The sequence below is a fragment of the Schistocerca serialis genome, chromosome 11 (assembly GCF_023864345.2).
Source record: "Schistocerca serialis cubense isolate TAMUIC-IGC-003099 chromosome 11, iqSchSeri2.2, whole genome shotgun sequence".
NCBI lineage: Eukaryota > Metazoa > Arthropoda > Insecta > Orthoptera > Acrididae > Schistocerca > Schistocerca serialis.
The window spans coordinates 83,800,684-83,823,468 of NC_064648.1; the positions used below are offsets into that span (position 1 = coordinate 83,800,684).

The window sequence follows — 22,785 nt, forward strand, 5'->3', positions numbered from 1 at the left end:
GAAACGATAAAATACCTGACGGCTTACCAGAGAGGACATTATCATCGTTGATAAAGAACGTCCGTCCTCAGAGACCAAAAACAGGAAAAGTTAACGTAATATTGGTAAACTGCAGGAGTATCCAGGGCAAGGTTCCTGAATTAGTATCTCTTATTGAAGGAAATAGTGCGCATATAGTATTAGGAACGGAAAGTTGGTTAAAACCGGAAGTGAACAGTAACGAAATCCTAGACACAGAATGGAATATATACCGCAAGGATAGGATAAACGCCAATGGTGGAGGAGTATTTATAGCAGTAAAGAATTCAATAATATCCAGTGAAGTTATTAGCGAATGCGAATGTGAAATAATCTGGGTTAAGTTAAGTATCAAAGGTGGGTCAGATATGATAGTCGGATGCTTCTATAGACCACCTGCATCAGCAACCGTAGTAGTTGAGCGCCTCAGAGAGAACCTGCAGAACGTCGTGAAGAAGTTTCGTGATCATACTATTGTAATAGGGGGAGACTTCAATCTACCAGGTATAGAATGGGATAGTCACACAATCAGAACTGGAGCCAGGGACAGAGACTCTTGTGACATTATCCTGACTGCCTTGTCCGAGAATTACTTCGAGCAGATTGTTAGAGAACCAACTCGTGAAGCTAACGTTTTAGACCTCATAGCAACAAATAGACCGGAACTTTTCGACTCCGTGAATGTAGAAGAGGGTATCAGTGATCATAAGTCAGTGGTTGCATCAATGACTACAAGTGTAATAAGAAATGCCAAGAAAGGAAGGAAAATATATTTGCTTAACAAGAGTGATAGGGCACAAATCGCAGAATATCTGAGTGACCACCATCAAACGTTCATTTCTGAGGAAGAGGATGTTGAACAAAAATGGAAAAAATTCAGAAACATCGTCCAGTACGCCTTAGATAAGTTCGTACCGACTAAGGTCCAAAGCGAGGGGAAAGATCCACCGTGGTATAACAATCATGTACGAAAGGTACTACGGAAACAAAGAAAGCTTCATCATAGGTTTAAGAGAAGTCGAATCATAGCTGATAAGGAAAAGCTCAACGAAGCGAAAAAGAGCGTAAAGAGAGCAATGAGAGAAGCATTCAACGAATTCGAACATAAAACATTGGCAAACAATCTAAACAAGAACCCTAAAAAGTTTTGGTCATATGTAAAATCGGTAAGCGGATCTAAATCCCCTATTCAGTCACTCGTTGACCACGATGGCACCGAAACAGAGGACGACCGAAGAAAGGCAGAAATACTGAATTCAGTGTTCCGAAACTGTTTCACTGCGGAAAATCGTAACACGGTCCCTGACTTCAGCCGTCGCACGGACGCAAAAATGGAAAATATTGAAATAAACGATATCGGAATTGAAAAACAACTGCTATCACTTAGTAGCGGAAAAGCATCCGGACCATACGAGATACCCTTAAGATTCTACAGTGATTATGCTAAAGAACTTGCCCCCTTTCTATCAGCAATTTATCGTAGATCGCTGGAAGAACGTAAAGTACCTAGCGACTGGAAGAAAGCGCAGGTCGTTCCCATTTTCAAGAAGGGTCATAAATCAGATGCGAATAATTATAGGCCTATTTCGCTTACGTCAATCTGTTGTAGAATAATGGAACATGTTTTGTGTTCTCGTATTATGACGTTCTTAGATAATACAAATCTCCTTCATCATAACCAACATGGATTCCGCAAACAGAGATCATGTGAAACTCAGCTCGCCCTATTTGCCCAAGAAATTCACAGTGCCGTAGACACTGGCGAGCAGATTGATGCCGTATTCCTGGACTTCAGGAAGGCATTTGATACGGTTCCGCACTTACGTTTAGTGAAAAAAATACGAGCTTACGGAATATCGGACCAGGTTTGTGATTGGATTCAGGATTTCCTAGAAGAAAGAACACAACATGTCATTCTTAACGGTTCAAAATCTGCAGATGTAGAGGTAATTTCGGGAGTACCGCAGGGAAGCGTGATAGGACCTTTATTGTTTACAATATACATAAATGACTTAGTTGACAACATCGGTAGCCCCGTGAGGCTATTTGCAGATGACACGGTTGTCTACAAGAAAGTAGCAACATCAGAAGACTCGTACGTACTCCAGGAGGACCTGCAGAGGATTAATGCATGGTGCGACAGCTGGCAGCTTTCCCTAAACGTAGATAAATGTAATATAATGCGCATACATAGGGGCAGAAATCCATTCCAGTACGATTATGCCATAGGTGGTAAATCATTGGAAGCGGTAACGACCGTAAAATACTTAGGAGTTACTATCCGGAGCGATCTGAAGTGGAATGATCACATAAAACAAATAGTGGGAAAAGCAGGCGCCAGGTTGAGATTCATAGGAAGAATTCTAAGAAAATGTGACTCATCGACGAAAGAAGTAGCTTACAAAACGCTTGTTCGTCCGATTCTTGAGTATTGCTCATCAGTATGGGACCCTTACCAGGTTGGATTAATAGAAGAGATAGACATGATCCAGCGAAAAGCAGCGCGATTCGTCATGGGGACATTCAGTCAGCGCGAGAGCGTTACGGAGATGCTGAACAAGCTCCAGTGGCGGACACTTCAAGAAAGGCGTTACGCAATACGGAGAGGTTTATTATCGAAATTACGAGAGAGCACATTCCGGGAAGAGATGGGCAACATATTACTACCGCCCACATATATCTCGCGTAATGATCACAACGAAAAGATCCGAGAAATTAGAGCAAACACGGAGACTTACAAGCAGTCGTTCTTCCCACGCACAATTCGTGAATGGAACAGGGAAGGGGGGATCAGATAGTGGTACAATAAGTACCCTCCGCCACACACCGTAAGGTGGCTTGCGGAGTATAGATGTAGATGTAGATGTAGATAGATTAGAACACGCAGTGAACAATTTATCCACCCACAAGGCGAGAGAGGACCAATGGAACCCCACTCGGTGTAGTAAACTACAACCCCATTTCCTGCTGCGGCTCCGTAAGGGTTTGTAAATGAAAACACAGAGCGGAGTTCGTCGTGAAATTAATATGTTCCCCTTTTGACGTATCTACGAATAATGGAAAAGTAGTACCGGTACTTACGTGGATCGTCAGTTCTAAAACGATCGACTGTGGCCTCTGGAACGTATTCTGAAAAATAAATTGATAAAATCTCAGTGGAAAAAAAAGAACATGTATTTAATCAGCTACTATAAAATTATTGGTCATTGCTATACCGTCAACTGCAATAAAACGTTACCTGTTGTGTTGGACTCTGGGTCACTGAAGTCGGTAGCTCTGACTACCGCCATTAAAATGTAGATTAGCCAAATACTGGTTCTGTAGATCATAATGCCGGGATAAAGTTGCTACGTCAAATAAAGAACTCCCTCAAAATATCTTCATAAGATTTTCAGACTGCTGAAGAACCTGTAATTTTATGAATAAATGAGTTAATTTTCTTTCTACATGGTATAATACACTTTAACTTGTGTAAATTAATGTTTCACTCCGACTAGGATCCTTATCACTCTACAAGACTCATATAACTTCGTCCTGTCCAATATATATAAGAGATGGGGTCGGAGGGTTTCTTGAGTACAGCAGCAGCTTTCGCCAGCTAAACGAGCCTTAGGCCGGTAGGGACATGCCAGCACGCACTTCCGAGCATGGTGCTGGGTGAAACTAAGTACTGGGGGAACTTCATAGCGGTAACTGAGTGCTGACTCGAATTATTATTTAACCGTACATGGTTTATGTCTCGAGAGGCCACAAAATGATCGTCATGGATGTAAGATTATTTTAAATAATTGTACGCTATGTAATCAAAAGTATCCCGACACCTGCCTGAAAATGACTAACAAGTTCGTGGCGCCCTTCGTCGGTAATGCTGGTAATCAATATGGTGTTGGCCGACCATTAGCCTTGGTGGCAGCTTCCACTCTCGCAGGCATACGTTCAATCAGGTGCTGGAAGGTCTCTTGGGGAATGGCAGCCCATTCTTCACGGTGAGGCCTGGCACGAATCTGGCGTTGCAAAACATCCCAAAAAGAGTCCATAGCATTCATGTCAGGGCTCTGTGCAGGCCAGTCCATTACAGGGATGTTATTGTTGTGTAACCAATTAGCCCTAGGCTGTTCATTGCGAATAGGAGCTCGATCATGTTGAAAAATTCAATCATTATGCCCAAATTGACCTTCAACAGTGGGATGCACGAAGGTGCTTAAAACATCAATGTAGGCCTGTGCTGTAATAGTTCCACGCAAAACGAGATGGGGTTCAAGCCTCCTCCATGGAAGACAAGACCACACAATAACATCACCGACTTAGAATTTTACTATTGGCACTACACACGCTGGCAGATGACGTTCATTGGGCATTCGCCATACTCACACCCTGCCATTCGATCGCCACATTGTCTACCTTGATTCGGCACTCCACAAAACGTTTTTCCATTGTTCAAGCGTCCAGTGTTTACGCTCCTTACACCGAGCGAGGCATTGTTTGGCATTTACCGGCGTGATGTATGGCTTATGAGCAGCCGCTCGACACGAAACACAAGTTTTCTCACCTTCCGCCTGTGATAGTACTTGCAGTGGACCCTGATGCAAAAAAAAAAAAAAAAAGAAAAAAAGGTTCAAATGGCTCTGAGCACTATGGGACTTAACTGCTGAGGTCATCAGTAGTGTGGGACGTCACAGATGGTATTTCAGCGCCAAAATCTGTGTGCATACTGCACGCTCTTTGTGCCACTGGCCTGTTTCCGTTTTTAGGAGTTTTGTCGTTCCGGTTTCGGCAACAGCCGTTCTCGGTAAATTTTTGCAGTGATGTCACGAGAGGTAATTCTGAAATTAGCAACTAGGCGGATAGGTAAACGCGAGAGTCAACACGAACATTCTCTGGGTGCAGAACGTGTGGCTTGGTGTAATGGAACTGAGCTCAGGCTCACGCTTTAACTTTGTGCACGACTTGTATTCTGAAGGCAATTTCTCTCATTGACTTTAAAGCACTGCAGCTTCCTGATTACGAAATTCAAGACAGCATCGTTTGCTGCATCTGATGGTCATGGTGGTGATCGGGGCGCGACAGTGGTTGGTGCCAGTATGTTCCAAAAAGCGGTGAGAGAAACTGCGACCCTTCAGGAGGTCGTATCTCGGAGTTCTGTTAATCACAAAGGATCCAGTGTTTTAGGTAGCCCTTGGCCTATCTACCGTTTGCATATCTGTCGGAAGAACGCGCATACTGTAGCTATCTTACAGTAAAAAAAAAAAAATAAATAAAAGCTCCGTCCGAAGAGGCCATGAAGGCCCAACGGTACCGATCGGCAGCCATGTCACCCTCAGACCACAGGCGTCACTGGATGCGGATACGGAAGAGCATGTAGTCAGCACACCGCTCTCCCGGCTGCATGTCAATTTACGAGACCGGTTCCGCTACTTGTCGATCAAGTGGCTTCTCAGTTTCCCTCAGCGGATGGTCACCCGTCCAAGTGCTAACCCTGTCCGACAGCGCTTAACTTCGATGATCTGACGGGAACCGGTGTTACAACCACGGCAAGGCCGTACGCATCTTACACTACAGGGTCCTAATTTAAACATTACGCACTTCCTCCAGTCCAGGCGAACAGAGCCAATCGGTTGGTTCTTTTTGCGCCGGTCGTGCACTAGGGTGTACCTTAGGTAGCTTTTAAAAAGACGATTTTTTCAAGTGCGGTTCCTGAGCAAACGATGCAGAGCTATGATTTTTTGAGCACGGTAAGTATCAATTGGGGGATTACCACTTCTATCATTTCAATTCATGGTAGATATTCCGAAATTTTCACCATATTTTTCCAAGACGGTATTCTCGGAGCACTTTTTTCGATACCATCCAGAGGTTCAGGGTTACGATTAATAAAAGGTCTGAGGCGAAAGTCTAGTTTCAACTGATGTAGTGAACAAATGAAAGAGGTTTTACAATCATCGCAATGGTTGTGAGGTGACGAAATTAAATTTTTAGTCAGCATTTCTTCACTAATAAGACTTTATGACGCTCTGTCCATCAACAATGGGCACTTGATGCCCTAGGTGGTACTTCAGCGACAAGAGAATGGGCTAAAAAGGGTTTTAATAAGCCTGAAAAGAACTTAAAACATCATTTATATTTGGAAAGTTAACAAATTCAATAAAATATTTCTAGTAACATTTTTACTTTTTTAATACATCATAAGCTGGGCATTTTCGAGGAACAGTGGTTATCAAGCAAAGCACACAAAGAATGTAAAACAAGAGACTGTGTTTAAACCTTATATGAAGAGTACTTATTTATAGCTTATATGCGTCAAAGTATATAAATGAGGGGAAGTACATACATAACCTTTCCAGATTGTACTGACCTGCAGAATTCTCTTTTGTATAAGCAGGACACTGTGTTACAGACCAGCAGGAGAAAGTGCCTGTCAGAGCACAAAAAAGGCGAATATGTTCCCCTTTAAAAGACTTTGACACGGAGTGGGGAGCCAGCTGCATGAACCCGTGTTCGTCACCAAACGCTTTGGCATGAGAACACGCTCGCGGTTTTTTGCGCTGAAACAGAGTAGCAGAGAGATATTGCGCACGTAAGGGAGAGGAGGCAGTGCAAGTGAGGGACAAAGAGCAAGAATATAATGATGGTGGAAGACAGAACATGGCAGGGAAAGAGAAAGACAGATTTATGAAGGCAATAACAGTGGGGACAAATGAGAGTGAGATATTAATGGTCAGTGAGAGACTGCGGCAGTAAGACGGAGATGGATGGAGAAAGAAACAGTGGAAGCAAAACAGAGAGGAGACAGTGGAAATGAGAAATACAGACGATTGGAGACCATACACAGCGTTTGAAAGGGGCAGGGGTGGGAGGGGGGAGGGTTATGTATAGGGAAGGGCATCTTTTGAATTGAAATTTGAAACACGTGAGTGAAATGAAAAAGATAGGTTCAACCTTCCAGAAAATTTGAACTTAATTATGTGTTTCATACATTCTCTCAAGAATAAAAGCTCTTCTGGTTTTGATGGTGTTTGCAATAGAATACTAAAGATTTGTTCCCATTTAATAAGTCTGGTATTGTCTGAAATATGTAATACATCACTGATTCAATGCATTTTCCAAGAGAGACTAAAATATGTCATCTTTAAACCCCTCTTTAAGAAAGTTCATAAGAGAAAAGTCAGTAAATCCCGACCTATTTCACTGCTGACATCATTTTCCAAAATTTATATCTCACATTGGCAACAATAATATCCCCAATAAATCACAGTTTGGGTTCCATAAGGGTTGCTCTACTGAGAATGCCATTTCCATGTTCACACACCAGATATTACACGCATTAAATAACAAAATAGCACAGACAGGTATTTTCTATGAACTATTCAAGCCATTTGATTGTGTGAATCATAGTATCTTACTCGATAAATTGAAGTTTTATGGGATTGATGGTATAGCCAACGAAGGGATCATGTCATATCTAACCAAACGAATGCAGAAATTCAACGAACGGAATCAAGAGACACAATTCTGATTGGGGAGAAATCACATATGGATTTCTCCACGGCTCAATCTTAGGTCGACTACGGTTTCTCATATATATAAATGATCTACAAACTAATGTAAACAAGCAGAATTAGCTCTTTTTGCATATGAACCAGTATTGCAATCACTCCCAGTATCCATACAGAAATGGAAGAAATGGTGAACAAAGTTCTCAAAAGTATTATTGACTCGTTATCTGCGAATGGTGTCAGCCGGAACTTCACAAAGACACATCATATTCAGCTCTCCACCTCTAGGGCAACTGCATCAGTGATAAGTGTAACACACGTTGAAGAAATAATACATAGGGTGGAAACTTCCAAATTCTTAGATGTCCGTATAGATGAGAAGTTAAATTAAAAAAAAACACATTTTGGAACTCCTAAAACAACTTAGTTTGAGCACATTTGCACTTAGAATCAGGGCAAATTTTGCGGAGAGAGGCATCAGTAAGTTGACACATTTCGATTATATTCATTCTGTAATGTCATATGCAATACTGTTCTGGGGTAACTAATCTTTAAGAAAGATCTTCATTGCCCAGAAATATGGTGCAAGAGTAATATGAGGTGCTATCTAAAATTTTCGGGACTGGTGCTGCCATCTGTTGAAAACTTTCCCTTTGGACTAACAGTCACCATCACCATCAAAGTAGTTGCCATCCGCACGTACACACCGGTCCCAGCGCTTCTGCTATGGGTGAAACGTTTTCTGGAAGTCCTGTTCTTTGAGTGTGTTTATCACCGACAGCAATGCTTCGTGAATCCTCTCAAGAGGCCTTTCAACTTGAGTTTCAGTTTTGGGAATAGTCCGAAGGCACAAGGTGCCAAATCTGGCGAGTACGGTGGGTGGAATATAGCCCCCATGTCGTTTTTTGCCAAAAAGGTCCTGGTGAGCAAGGATGTGCGACAGGGCGCGTTGTCGCGATGCAGCAGCCAGTTCCCTTGACGCCAAAGTACGGACCGTCGTCGCTGCACGTTTTCACGGAGCCATAGCAAAACGTCACAGTAGTACGCGGAACTCACTGTTTGATTCCGTGGGACGAATTCTTTGTGCACAATTACCTTGCTATCACAGAAAACGATGACCATGCTATTCACTTTGCTCTTCACCTGTGTCGCCTTTTTTGGGTCTTAGAGAGCCCGGGCTCTTCCACGGGGACGGTTGTTGCTTTGTCTCTGGATCATAACCGTAAATCCAGCTCTCGTCGCCTGTGACAACCCGTGAAAGGAGGGTTGGATCATCAGATGCGGTCTGACGAAGGTGCACACTTCAAGACGCTGTGCCTTCGTAAAATCGCCACACACCAAACAGAGAGTATTGTGGAAATCAGTGTGGACACGCAACACGTCCTCCCACCTAAATAACACTCTGCACACTGACTCATCAGATATGCAGCTCTCACCACGTGCTACTTTCCAGATGGCAGCACCAGTCCCGCAAATTTTGGATTCCACCTCGTACGTGGGGCTCACCTGTGATTTTCTTCAAGAAATCTGTTTAAGAAGTTGGGCATTATAACTACTGCTTCACAGTATATTTATTCCCTGACAAAGTTTGTTGTAAATAATCCTCTACAATTCAAAAGGAACAATGAGAAAAAAAGGGGTGAAACGGGGGCACCACGCCGCAACAAAAATTTTTGACGACTTAGCCCGTGATATAAAATGTCTAACAGATAAAATTTGAAAATAAATTGAACAAGTTTCTCCTTGACGACTCCTTCTATTCCGTAGAAGAATTCTACATCTACATCCATACTCCGCAATCCACCTGGCGGTGTGTGGCGGAGGGTACCTTGAATACCTCTATCGGTTATCCCTTCTATTCCAGTCTCGTATTGTTCGTGGAAAGAAAGATTGTCGGTATGTCTCTGTGTGGGCTCTAATCTCTCTGATTTTATCCTCATGGTCTCTACGCAAGATATACGTAGGAGGGAGCAATATACTACTTGACTTTTCGGTGAAGGTATGTTCTCGAAACTTCAACAAATGCCCGTACCGAGCTACTGAGCGTCTCTTGCAGAGTCTTCCACTGGAGTTTGTCTATCATCTCCGTAACGCTTTCGCTATTACTAAATGATCCTGTAACGAAGCGCGCTGCTCTCCGTTGGATCTTCTCTCTCTCTTCTATCAACCCTAACTGGTACAGGTCCCACACTGCTGAGCAATATTCAGGCAGTGGGCGAACAAGCGTACTGTAACCTACGTCCTTTGTTTTCGGATTGTATTTTCTTAGGCTTCTTCCAATGAATCTCAGTCTGGCATCGGCTTTATCCACCATCAAGGTTATATGATCATTCCATTTTAAATCACTCCTATTGCCTACTCCCAGATAATTTATGGAATTAACTGCTTCCAGTTGCTGACCTGCTATTTTGTAGCTAAATAATAAGGGATCTATCTTTCTATGTATTCGCAGCACATTACACTCGTCTACATTGAGATTCAATTGCCACTCCCTGCACCATGCGTCAATTCGCTGCAGATCCTCCTGCATTTCAGTACAATTTTCCATTGTTACAGCCTCTCGATATACTGCAGCATCATCCACAAAAAGCCTCAGTAAATTTCCTATGTTATCCACAAGGTCATTTATATATATTGTGAATAGCAACAGTCCAACGACACTCCGCTGCGGCACACTTGAAATAACTCTTACTTCGGAAGACTTCTCTCCATTGAGAATGACATGCTCCGTTCTGTTATCTAGGAACTCTTCAGTCCAATCACACAATTGGTCTGATAGTCCATATGCTCTTACGTTCTTCATTAAACGACTGTGAGAAACTGTATCAAACGCTTTGCGGAAGTTAACAAACACGGCATCTACCTGGGAACCCATGTCTATGGCCCTCTGAGTCTCGTGGACGAATAGCGCGAGCTGGGTTTCACACGATCGTCTTGTTCGAAACCTATGCTGATTCCTACAGAGTAGTCTCCAGAAAAGTCATTATACTCCAACATAATACGTGTTCCAAAATTCTACAACTGATCGACGTTAGAGATATAGGTCTATAGTTCTGCACATCTGTTCGACGTCCCTTCTTGAAAACGGGGATGACGTGTGCCCTTTTCCAATCTTTTGGAACGCTATGCTCTTCTACAGTACACCGCTGCAAGAAGGGGGTCAAGTTCCTTCGCGTACTCTGTGTAAAATCGAACTGGTATCCCATCAGGCCCAGCGGCCATTCATCTTTTGAGCAATTATAATTGTTTTTTAATCCCTCTGTTATCTATTTCGATATCTACCATTTTGTCATCTGTGCGACAATCTAGAGAAGGAACTACAGTGCAGTCTTCCTCTGTGAAACAGCTTTGGAAAAAGATATTTACGATTTCGGCCTTTAGTCCGTCACCCTCTGTTTCAGTACCATTTTCGTCACAGAGTGTCTGTACATTTTGTTTTGATCCACCAACCACTTTGACATAAGACCAAAATTTCTTAGGATTTTCTACCAAGTCAGTGCATAGAACTTTACTTTCGAAGTCGTTGAACGCCTCTCGCATAGCCTTCCTCACACTACATTTCGCTTCGTGTATTTTTTTTTTTTTTTTGTCTGCAAAGTTTTGGCTATGTTTATGTTTGTGGTCAAGTTCCCTTTGTTTCCGTAGTAGTTTTCTAACTCGGTTGTTGTACCACGGTGGCTTTTTCCCTTCTCTTACGATCGTGCTTGGCACATACTCATCTAATGCACATTGTACGATGGTTTGGAAATTTGTCCACTGATCCTCAACACTATCTGTACTTGAGAAAAAACTTTTGTGTTGACCCTTCAGGTACTCTGAAATCTTCTTTTTGTCACTTTATCTAAACAGAAAAATCTTCCTACGTTTTTTAATATTTCTATTTTCGGCTGAAATCATCGATGTCGTTACCGCTTTATGACCGATGATTCCCTTTCTGTCTAACTGTTTCAAATAGTTCGAGTATGTTTGTCACCAGAAGGTCTAACATGTTATCGCCACGAGTCGGTTCTCTGTTTAACTGCTCAAGGTAGTTTTCAGATAATGCACTTAAAAAAAATTTCACTGGATTCTTTGTCCCTGCCACTCGTTATAAACGATTGAGTCTCCCAGTAAATTAAAATCTCCACCCAAAACCATAACATGGTCGGGAAGTCTACTGGAAATATTTTCCAATTTTTCCTTCAGGTTTTCTGCCACAACGCGCTGCTGAGCCAGGAGGCCTATAGAGACATACAATTACCAGGTTTGAGCCTGCTTTTCCCGTGACCTTCACCCAATTTATTTCACATTTCGGATCTCCATCAATTTCCTTCGATACTATTGTACTTTTTATCGCTGTAAACACGCCTCCCCCTTCAATGTCCAGACTGTCTAAATTTGCAATGTGTAAAAGGTTAATGGTAGGTATTGCTAACTCAATCTGTATTTCCTTGCTTTCATTTTAGTGGAAAATAGAATTATATGGTGATGTTTAGAGTACGAAGAGATGTACAAATTGATTTGCAGAATGAATGTAAAAGGAGTCGTACCACATCATCACGATTTATCGTGTAAAATGATCCATGGAACATGAAAGTTACTATCGATCTAACTGCTGAGGTGTGATGAAGACTGTGGCAGTGGGAACGAAAGACAATTGTGTCTCCTAAGTGATGTAGGAGACACTGGCTGTGGGAAGCAGTGTAAATCAATGGGAGGATAGAGGAGCCTAGTCAGAGGAAGACGCTGAGTATGTAGGTTTAGCTACAAAGAAGGACTGGGTAGGAGGACTTAGAATCTGCGTTAAAAATGCGGAAATGTGTTCGTGCGCAAAAATTTTTGAAGAGGAAGGCGGGATGAGGATTGACGCAGGTGCTTCAGCACTTTTCTGACAGGATATTCTAAAGAGGAAGATAATATCTTAGTTATGCTCTGACAGGAGTATTTTATCGCTAGCAAACAATAATGATTAATATTTGCGCCATGTATGGTAAAGGAAGACCTCAGATGGAAAACAAGTTCTAAGCAAAGCAGAATGGTGGAAGTAATATATAGGAGATTTATACAACGGTGATGTACTGGAGTGCAATATTATGGAAATGGAAGAGGACGTAGATGAAAATGAAATGGGAGATATGATACTGGGCGAAGAATTTGACAGAGGAGTGAAAGACCTAAGTAGAAACAGGACCCCAGGAGAAGACAACATTCCATTAGAACTACTAATAGCTTAGGGAGTACCAGCCATGACAAAAGTCTTCCATCTGGTGAGCAAGATCTATGAGAGAAACATTTATGACACAAACGAAATACCCTCAGACTTCAAGAAGAATATAATAATTTCAATCCCAAAAAAAGCAGGTGTTGGTAGGTGTGAAAATTACCGAACTGTTAGTTTAATAAGTCACCTCCAAAATACTAACATAATGATTTACAGAGGAATGGAGAAACTGGCAGAAGCCGACCTCAGGGAAGGTCACTTTGTATTCCGTAGAAATGTTGGAACACGTGAGGCAATGCTGACCCTACGACTTAGAAAATAGATTAAGGAAACGAAAATATACGTTTCTAGCATTTGTAGATTTAGAGAAAGCTTTTGACAATGTTGACTTTCCAATTCTGAAGGTGGCAGGAGTCAAATACAGGGAGCGAAAGGCTATTTACAATTTCTGCAGAAACCAGATGACAGTTGGAAGAGTCGAGGGTCATGAAAGGGAAGCAATAGTGGAGAAGGGAGTGAGAAAGGGTTGTAGCCTATCCCCGATGTTATTCGATCTGTGTATTCAGCGAGCAGTATAAGAAACAAAAGAAAAATTTGGAGTAGAAATTGAAGTTCAGGAAAAGAATAAAAACTTTGAAGTTTGCGCATGACATTGTAATGCTGCCAGAAACAGCAAACGACCTGAAAGAGCAGTTGAACCAGATGGACAGTGTCTTGGAAGGAGGATATAAGATGAACATCAACAAAAGCAAAACGAGGATAATGGAAAGTAGTCGAATTAAATCAGGTGATGCTGAGGGAATTAGATTAGGGAATGAAACACTTAAAGAGTAGATAAGTTTTGGGAGCAAAATGACGACAGTTGAAGTATAGAGGATATAAAATGTAGACTGGCAATCGAAGGGAAAGCGTTAATGGAGAAGAGAAGTTTACTAACATTGAGTACAGATTTGTTGGGTTGTCCTTTCTGAAAGTATTTGTGTGGAGTGTAGCAGTATATGGAAGTAAAACATGGGCGATAAGTAATTTACACAAGCACAGAATGGAAGCTTTCGAAATGTAGTGCTACAGAAGAATGCTGAAGATTAGATAGGTATATCACGTAAATAATGAGGAGGTTGCAAACAGAATTAGGGAATAGAGTAATTTGTGGCGAAACTTGACTAGAAGAAGGGATCGGTTGGTAGGACATGTTCTGAGGTATCAAGGGATCAAAAATTTCGTACTGGATGGAAGCTTGGACGGTAAAAATCGTATAGGAAGACCAAGAGATAAATACACTAAGTAGATCCAGAAGGATGTACGTTCCAGCAACTACTTGGAGATGAAGAAGCTTGGACAGGATAGAGTGGCATGGAGACCTGCATCAAACCAGTCTCTGGGCTGAGGATAACAACAACAGCAGCATAGTAAAGGAAATGTGCTTTAGGACTTTTGAAAGAGTGCACATGGGTTTTCGTAGTTAATACTTTGAGATAGGAAGTCTGCATGTACATGCTCCACTTTTAAGCTGTACTCCTGCATTTAATTTATTATTAAATATTAAGAACTTTCATTTGCATCCTTACTAATGTGAGGCAGCTTTCACTGATACTTGCATAATGTCAGTAAACGTTTATCAGATTCGTACTGTTATCCTTTGGTGTTAGACAACATTGTTAGCCACACGGGAATCTATCTGTTCTGTCCACTGCTTCACAACTTGGCTTACTTGCCCGTGAGTACAAAGGCGATCCAGCCGGCAGTGGACGCCGTGCGTTTGCCCACGGCGCCTCTGTTATTCCGCACTCGCAACGTTTTTAGGCGCTGCACCCGGGCAGAGCAAAGATACACAGGGTGATTCACGAAGATATGCAAATACTTAAATATGTTATTCTACAAGTAAAACCAAACAAAAAAAGTTCATATAAACATAGGTCCGCAAGTGTTTAGTTACGGAGCTACGGCTAATAAAAGATTTTGCCTGAAATTTAGCAACTTCACTAACATGGAGCCATCGCAAAACTCTATGAGGTTAAAATAAAGCACGATACCCATATATTTTGTTGTTGTTGGTCTGGTGAATCTAATGAAACATGTCCAAGACGTGTGCCTGCAGTGGTTTTCCAGAACATTCAGAGAAGCAAAGACTATTACACAAGTGAATTTGTTCACTTCCCTGAAACGAGCAACAAAATCCGTTCATACCCGTGCAGCTAAATGCATTGAACTTGGTGCAGACATTTTTGAACATTTATTGTGGATTTATTGTGAAATTGTATGTACACTGTACAACTTCGTTAACACGGAGCTTTTGTTTTTTCCGGTTTAACATGAATTCACGTGTGCTACGGTATTAATACAAGCAGATTATATGACACATTCATACAGTTTCACTCAACGTTATTACCTTCATTTTTCCAAATTTATATTTTCTACAACTTCTGTTGAAAACTTTGTGCAGTTATTTGGAATTTAAAAAAAAACAAATTGGGCCAAGTAGTTAATAAACTAAAAGTTTTACGAAATTGCGTCTTTTCCGTATTTCTGGAAAACCACTGGAGGCTCACGTCTGGGACATGTTTTATTAGATTCACCAGACCAATAACAACAAAATAAGTGGAAATCGTGCTTTATTTTAACCTCGGACAGTTTTGCGATGGCTCCATGTTAGCGAAGTTGATAGATTTCATGCAAAATCTTTTATTAGCCGTAACTCCGTAACTAAACATTTCCGGTCCTACGTCCATGTGAAAGTTTTTCTTTAGTTTTACTTGTAGAACAATATATTAAAATATTTGCCTCATGGCAGTGTGGTTACATATTCCATCTACAGCGCCAAATATTCGTGTAGCCAGTCCCTCATTTTATAAAGATTCAGAGAATCGGTTTTCAATTTTGTCTATAAAGTTAATTAACCAATTTTCGTCGCCTGTATGTATCATGCTATAGCGTTACGTTATTCGGTTATGAAGAGCGTATCTGTTGTCTGTGATAAATGACGGAATGGGGGGGGGGGGGGGGGAATTCCCATTCATTTTGTGGATGGAGATTATGAAGAATTGTTTATTTACTATCAATATACCACTTCCAACTACTAAAATAAATAGCTCTAGAATTAGGACCAGATTACCGTCAGATGCCGACCTGCTACCGTGTCATCCTCTGCCATATGCCAACACTGATTACTTCCTCACAGTGGCAGCAAGCCCCGTACAGACGCATTAGATTTATTTGTGTGGAAACTGATTTTCCGCCAACGGACTTTAGTTTGAAATGTGGAGAAACTAGGGAGATAACAAAGTCATCAGAGCACCAAAAACAGAAATTCTGTTGGCTATGACCAAGTGTTTATAGATTCATCACATCACTTAAGGTTAATAATAATGATGGCCTGATGGAGTTTCTGCTGATTTCGTAGGAGCACCCCTTAGCTATTTATGTAATCAACGACTTGGTGCACACTTCCTGGCAGAGTTAAATAGTATAGGAATAGCGATCTATAAAAGGACACATAGCCAGACCATCTTTAATTATTTGCCTGTTTCGCTCCTTCCACTCTTTTCAGAATTCTACGAAAAAGTGGTTACGAAAGAGTAGTGTCGCTTTTAATTGAGCAGGACTCTTTAACTGCTTCAAGGTTTCACTTTGAGGACTTCTCCACAGAAAATTGGATGTAAAGTGATTCATTAGCTAATGTGGTAATTTATCTTGTTGGTGTATTTCGTGACCGGGTGAAAATCTCCGATCGTGAGGAACACAAAGTTCAACTTGGCATCTACATCTACGTAATTAATCTGATATTCACAATAAAGTGCCTGGCAAAGGGTTCAATGAACCACCTTCAAGCTGTCTCTCTATCGTTGCACTCTCGAACGGCGAATGGGAAAAACGAGAACCTAAATTTTTCTCTGCGAGACCTGATTTCTCTTATTTTATCGTGATTATCATTTCTCCCTATGTAGGTGAGTTACAACAGAATGTTTTTGCAATCGGAGGAGAAAACTGGTGATTGAAATTTCATGAGAACATCCCGTCGCAACGAAAAACGCCTTTCTTTTAATGACTGCCACTCCAATTCACGTATCATGTCTGGGGCACTATCTCCCCTGTTTCGCGATAGTAAAAACGAGCTGCCCTTCTTTGAAATTTATCGATGTCATACGTCAGTCCCACCCGATTCGGATCCCACACCGCACAGCAGTACTCCAAAATAGGGCGGATAAGCTTGGTGTAAGTAGTCTCTTTAGTAGACCTGTTACAGCCTTTGAAGTGTTCTGCCATTGAATCACAGTCTTTGGTTTGCTCTACCCATAATATTATCCATGTGATCGTAACAATTTAGGTTATTTGTATTTGTAATCCCTAAGTATTTAGTTGAATTTACACCCTTGAGATTTGTGTGACTTATCATGTAATCAAAATTTGGTGGATTTCGTTTAGTACTCACGTGAAATTTCACACATTTCATTATTAATGAGTTGTGTTGTAAGTCTAATTCCTCTTCCATATGTCGAGTTTGACATTCGTATCGGAAGTCATAGGGTGTTATAGGCGTGAAACTAACCTCTGACTGAGGGGAACACGACGTGTTAGTTCCGACAAAGGCCGGTGCCGGGCACACTCTCGCTCTTAATCTCCATGAATAACCTTGTAGAGACCCTAGCGTGCGGTTAAAAAACTGTAGATCGTTACCCAAGCACACTAATCAAGAATCCAAACTCAGCCCCATAAAACAAGGATGACAGCCGAAGATGCGGTTCACAGCTGGCAGTTTATGAGTCTTAATACCACAGTGAGTCTCATTATGCGTTTCAAAACAAGCAAGAGTGACCTACTTGCAGGAGTATCAGTCGTTAATGGTCACAAACTAAATGAAACAGTTTGTGTAAAATTCCTTGGTGTCCGAATGGGTAGCAAATTAAAAAGTCGTTAACGAACAGAGACAAACCCAACAAGAACATCTTCCGCTCTCAGAAGCACCTCGCACCCTACTGACCTACAGGCAGGGACCTTTACTCATTCTGCCTCCTGTCACATTGATTTGGGGTAACGTCTCCAGGTGCACTGCACCTACAGCAGATAAAGTGTTTATTCCGCGGAAGTGGACAGTAAGATTATTGCGGCACGTAGATAATCTTGCTTAACTCTTACAGTTCTTTCACTACTTCCAAATACGTTTATTGTAGCCGACAATTACAATCGGTTTTACCAGAGCACAGGGCGATTCAAAAGACTGCGCAGAAACTTTAACAGGTGCCACAGTTTTTTCGTCGGGAATTGGTGATACATACACGAGGCTTTTGATATGCCCCTACAAAATTAAAAATAATTTTTGGGGGTCGTCAGATGTGGAGAGCGAGGTGACCATGCACCTGGACCACCTCTACCTGTCCAGCGTCTGAGTTACGTGGAACTGAGTGCGTCACGTACATCAAAGGAAAATGTGCTAATGCTCTTCCTATTAGCCATTTCTGCAATGCACAACATTGTCGACTAAACAGTACACTGTTGAAGTTCAGAGGCATTTTCATTGACTGTCTTGTTGTTCCTGAAATTCCATAGCCTGAGATTTAGTTCCAACTGGTTAGGTTGTTTCATTTTGGCTAACCGGTCAGCTCCTTCGAGTTGTGTGCAGTCTTTCAAATAACTGTACATAACGTAATGAATTCTACGTCCAACTGTCCACAATACTCTTTCTTGTTTTAGCAAAAACATTTATCAGTCCTCAGTGCCTGAAGGTCGGTCAACTGGGAAATAGGGCTTACATATACTGCCACTTTGTGGAAGAAACTTGCTGCAAGTATCCATTGCTCATACAGCTCCGACAAGCTTAAATCTAGGGTAAAATTAGTTCAGACAACAGCTTTGAAAAACATACAAGATGCGACGACATAAATATTGGTAGTAATGGCACTGTTAAAATTATGCTGTAAGAGTAATCTGCTATTGTGCATACCTCATGTGAACCAATACAGGAAGGCATCGGACGAGCTGTTGCGTTCAAAGTCATGGAACACCGCAATGACCAGTCAAAATAAAGTTGCTTCTCCTTCCTCCTTAAGTGACCAATGAAACGATGTATCTTTTTAAAATTATAACGTAATGGCATGCGCAGCGAACAGTAACAACAAAATATAAGGGACACTGCATAGCTAGAGCGCTCATAGTGGCCGAAACGTTGGCTTCTCTCCAGCAGCAGTAGTTTCATCCATGATGACGCGGTACCACACCCAGGAAACATTTATGTCGACAGACTCTGGCTGTGGAAGCCTATTCAATTATAACAGTATAATGAGTCGCCCTCCTCTAACATTACCTTTTTTTTTATAGAGGTAACCGACACAATGCGTAGTATCGATTCTTGCATAGGTTAGAATTACCTCAGCTGTTTCATTCATAGAATTCATATAATTTTGTATACGATGTATTCCATTTCTGGCTAATATATATAAGAAAGAAATTAATGTGTTACAACTGATATGTACTAACAGTTAAAATAAGTTTTATTTCAAATAATAACTGAAGTTACAAAATTTGTTGTATGCTTAAAATATTATTAAATGTACTATCTAATACTAAATATTAAATTTATTTCTAGATTGATTTAAAGAATAATGATATATTTTAGCGAGGATTATTCTTTGGTACAACACTCCGTCGTCAGGCCACAAGTGGCCTACCGGGACCATCCGACCGCCGTGTCATCCTCAGTGGAGTATACAGATATGAGGGGTGTGGGGTCAGCACACCTCTCTCCCGGTCGTTATGATGGTATTCTTGACCGAAGCCGCTACTATTCTGTCGAGTAGCTTCTTAATTGCCATCACGAGGCGAAGTGCACCCCGAAAAGTGGCAACAGCATATGGTGGCCTGGATGGTCACCCATCCAAGTTCCGACCGCGACCGACAGCACTTGACTTCGGTGATCTCACGGGAACCCTTGTATCTACTGCGGCAAGGCCGTAGCCATTCTTTGGTAAAGAAAGTTTGTAAATTGTTTTGCTTTTTTAAACTCTTTGGAATAATGTGAGTACTGCAGAATGTAAGGTTCAAATAGCTCTGAGCACTGTGCAACTTAACTTCTGAGGTCATCAGTCCCCTAGAACTTAGAACTAATTAAACCTAACTAACCTAAGGACATCTCACACATCCATGCCCGAGGCAGGATTCGAACCCGCGACTGTAGCGTCTGCTCGACCCCAGACTGTAGCGCCTAGAACTGCACAGCCCAGCATGTAAGTGGTGGTGGGCATGCCTCTGATGGAGATAGATGTTTTCTAAGTTTGTCACCCAGTATTTAATTATGGTTTTTTGGTTATGTGGAAAATGTGAAAACGTTGTGATGTTGAGAGATGTGTCAAAGAACTAAATGCAAGAATAATACAGGCATATCTTCATCGGTTATTTAGTCATCAAGAACGTAAGAAAATCGAATTCCCATGTGCAAGAGTGTACCCCAAGATACAACTTTGAGCCATCGACAACAACAACGAGATGATGAAGATAAGTAAAAAGTTATTCTTTCGTATACCTTACGAATCTCTAAGCTTTCCAAATTCGCGCATAGACAGAGGATTTCAATAGTGATGGGTGGGAGAATAAGATTACGAAGTTAAGAGAGACAGAATAAAGGACTCGGTCCTTACTTTACTTCCCCGCATTTTCACAGTGGCGGCTTTTAAGAATGAGGAACACTGATTACAGGAGACCACGACGCTGAGTAGAGTGAGGGGCGCGACACGTCGCACGGCGGCGGCAGAAGTGCGGCGGAGAGGAGACTCACCGGAGGCGTGCAGCAGCGGCGCAGCTGGCGGAGCAGTGGCGGGCGGCGGCGGCGGCTCCCGCCTTCTCTTTTGGCCTCGCGCCCTGGCGGCGGCTGGGCTGGGCCCGGCTGCCGCCCCCCCCCCCCCCCCCCCCCCCACTGAGACCGTGGTCCCCTACCTGGTCTGCCTCCTTCCCCACCTGGCCCCCTTCCCCTACACATACCCACGCCCGACCCCAACAACGAAACATCTGCAGCCGTCTGACGTCTCAAGTACTGCTGCGCAGCGCCTCACACGGAGGCCGTGGAGGGCACCTTCGTAATCGGGACAAGGGGGCACCTTCGTAATGGGGACAACTGCGCCGCTCCTCTTTCTCAGCTCGCGACCTCTCTTGACTCGACTCCAGGAGGGTCGCGTGCTTGCACACGGTGAGCTCTCCATCCCAGCCGTTATTCTCTCCTCCCCCTCTGAAATACTCACTCCGGACAAAAAGCTCGTAACCTCAGGTGACGTCACGCTCATATCGCGCCTCTAGTCTCGACAAAGGCCTCATTTTCGTGAAGAATAGAGTCCACGTCGTTGCTGAGGCGTGCCGTATAAATGATAATTGGACCTGTAGAGCTACAAAACTGTGAGTGGAGTCTAATCAGGAACGTGTGTGTTAACAGCAGTTGTCATCTTTAAAGGTGGCAGCGTGTACAGCACAATAATCAACAAAGCTGCAGAGAAAGGGCGACACTGACAACGAAAATGTTTATTTAAACACCGTGGTTAATGTTCACTGCAACCTCAATAAGTAGGCTAGAGTAAAAAGCACCTCGAAACTTCACACAACCACTTCCACCCTGAACTGAATCCTCTGTAAGTGTTGTTGTTGTGGTCTGGTTTGATGCAGCTCTCCATGCTACTCTATCCTGCGCAAGCCTCTTCATCTCTAATGCAACACACATCCTTGTACACTTCCCTCCAGTACTAAACTGGTGATCCCTTCACGCCTCAGAACATGTTCTACCAACAGATCCCTTTCTCTAGTCAAGTTGAGCCACAAATTCTTCTCCCCAATTTAATTTTTTTCGTGCTCATTAGTTATGTAATCTACCCATCTACTCTTCATTTTTCTTCTGTAGCACCACATTTCAAAAGCTTCTGTTCTCTTATGGTCTACACCGTTTCTCGTCCATGTTTCACTTCCAAACACGGCTAAACTCCGTACAAATACTTTCAGAAAAGCATTCCTGACACTTACATGTATACTTGGCGCCAACAAATCTCTCTTCTCCAGGAACGCTTCCCCAGCCACTCTACATTTTGTATAGTCTATTTCGACCATCATCAGTTATCTCGCTCCCCAAACATTTCTACTTTAAGTGTTTCATTTCCTGATCTAATTCCCTCAGTATGACCGGATTTAATTCGACTACATTCCATTATCCTCGTTTTGCTTTCGTTTATGTTCATCTTATATCCTCCTTTCAAGACAGTGTCCATTCTCTTCATTTGCTCTTCCAGGTCCTTTGCTGTCTGTGACTGACTTACAATATTATCGCCAAACCTAAAAACTTTTATTTGTTCTCTATGGATTTTAATCCCTGCTCCAAATTTTTCTTATCTTTCCTTTACTGCTTGATCAATATACAGGTCGAATAACATCAGGGATAGACTACAACTCTGCTTCACCCCCTTCTCAACAGTTTCTCCTCTTTCATACGTCTCGACTCTCATAGCTGTCATCTGATTTCTGTCCAAATTGTAAATAGCTCCCTGTATTTTACCCCTGCCACCTTCAGAATTTGAAAGAGACTATTCCAATCAACTTTGTCAAAAGATTTTTCTATGCCTATAAATGCTAGAAACGTAGGTATGCCTTTCCTTAACCTGTCTTCGAAGATAAGTCATAGAGTCAGTATTGCTTCGCGTGTTCCGGAATTTCCACAAAATGCAAACTGATCTTTCCCAAGGTCGCCTTTTACCAGTTGTTCCGTTCATGTGTGTAAAAAATTTGTGTCAGTATTTTGCAGCCATGACTTACTACGGTAATTTTCGCACCTGTCAACACCTACTTTCTTTGGGATTGGAATTCTTGTATTCTTTTTGAAGTCTGGAGATATTTTGCCTGTCTCATACATCTTCCTCACCAGATGGAAGAGTTTTGTTGTGGCTGTCTCTCCCCAGGATATTAGTTGTTCTAATGGAATTTTATCTACTCCTAGGTCCTTGATTCTACTTGGGTCTTTCACTGCTCTGTCAAATTCTTCATTCAGTATCACTTCTCCCATTTCATCTTCATCTATGTCCTCTTAACTTTCCATAATATTGCCCTCTAGTACAT

The 22,785-nt window shown here is 42.1% G+C and overlaps 1 protein-coding gene across 3 annotated transcripts in view; it reads right to left on the reverse strand.

Moving 5' to 3' along the window:
• Window positions 1–20,583, reverse strand: part of LOC126426879 (poly [ADP-ribose] polymerase tankyrase-1-like) — a 92,236-nt gene extending 71,653 nt beyond the window's left edge. The window contains exons 1-4 of one of the 3 annotated variants that reach the window (XM_050088922.1): window positions 20,477–20,566; window positions 6,371–6,560; window positions 3,257–3,426; window positions 3,100–3,147 (exon numbers count right to left, since the gene is read on the reverse strand). In XM_050088922.1, the coding sequence (XP_049944879.1) occupies window positions 3,100–3,147; window positions 3,257–3,347 (139 nt within the window). In that variant the 5' untranslated portion in view covers window positions 3,348–3,426; window positions 6,371–6,560; window positions 20,477–20,566. Of the gene's footprint in view, window positions 1–3,099; window positions 3,148–3,256; window positions 3,427–6,370; window positions 6,561–20,339; window positions 20,457–20,476 lie in introns of those variants that run through there. The other 2 variants (XM_050088923.1, XM_050088924.1) reach the window with 2 other exon arrangements.
• Between the last annotated feature and the right edge of the window lie 2,202 nt (window positions 20,584–22,785).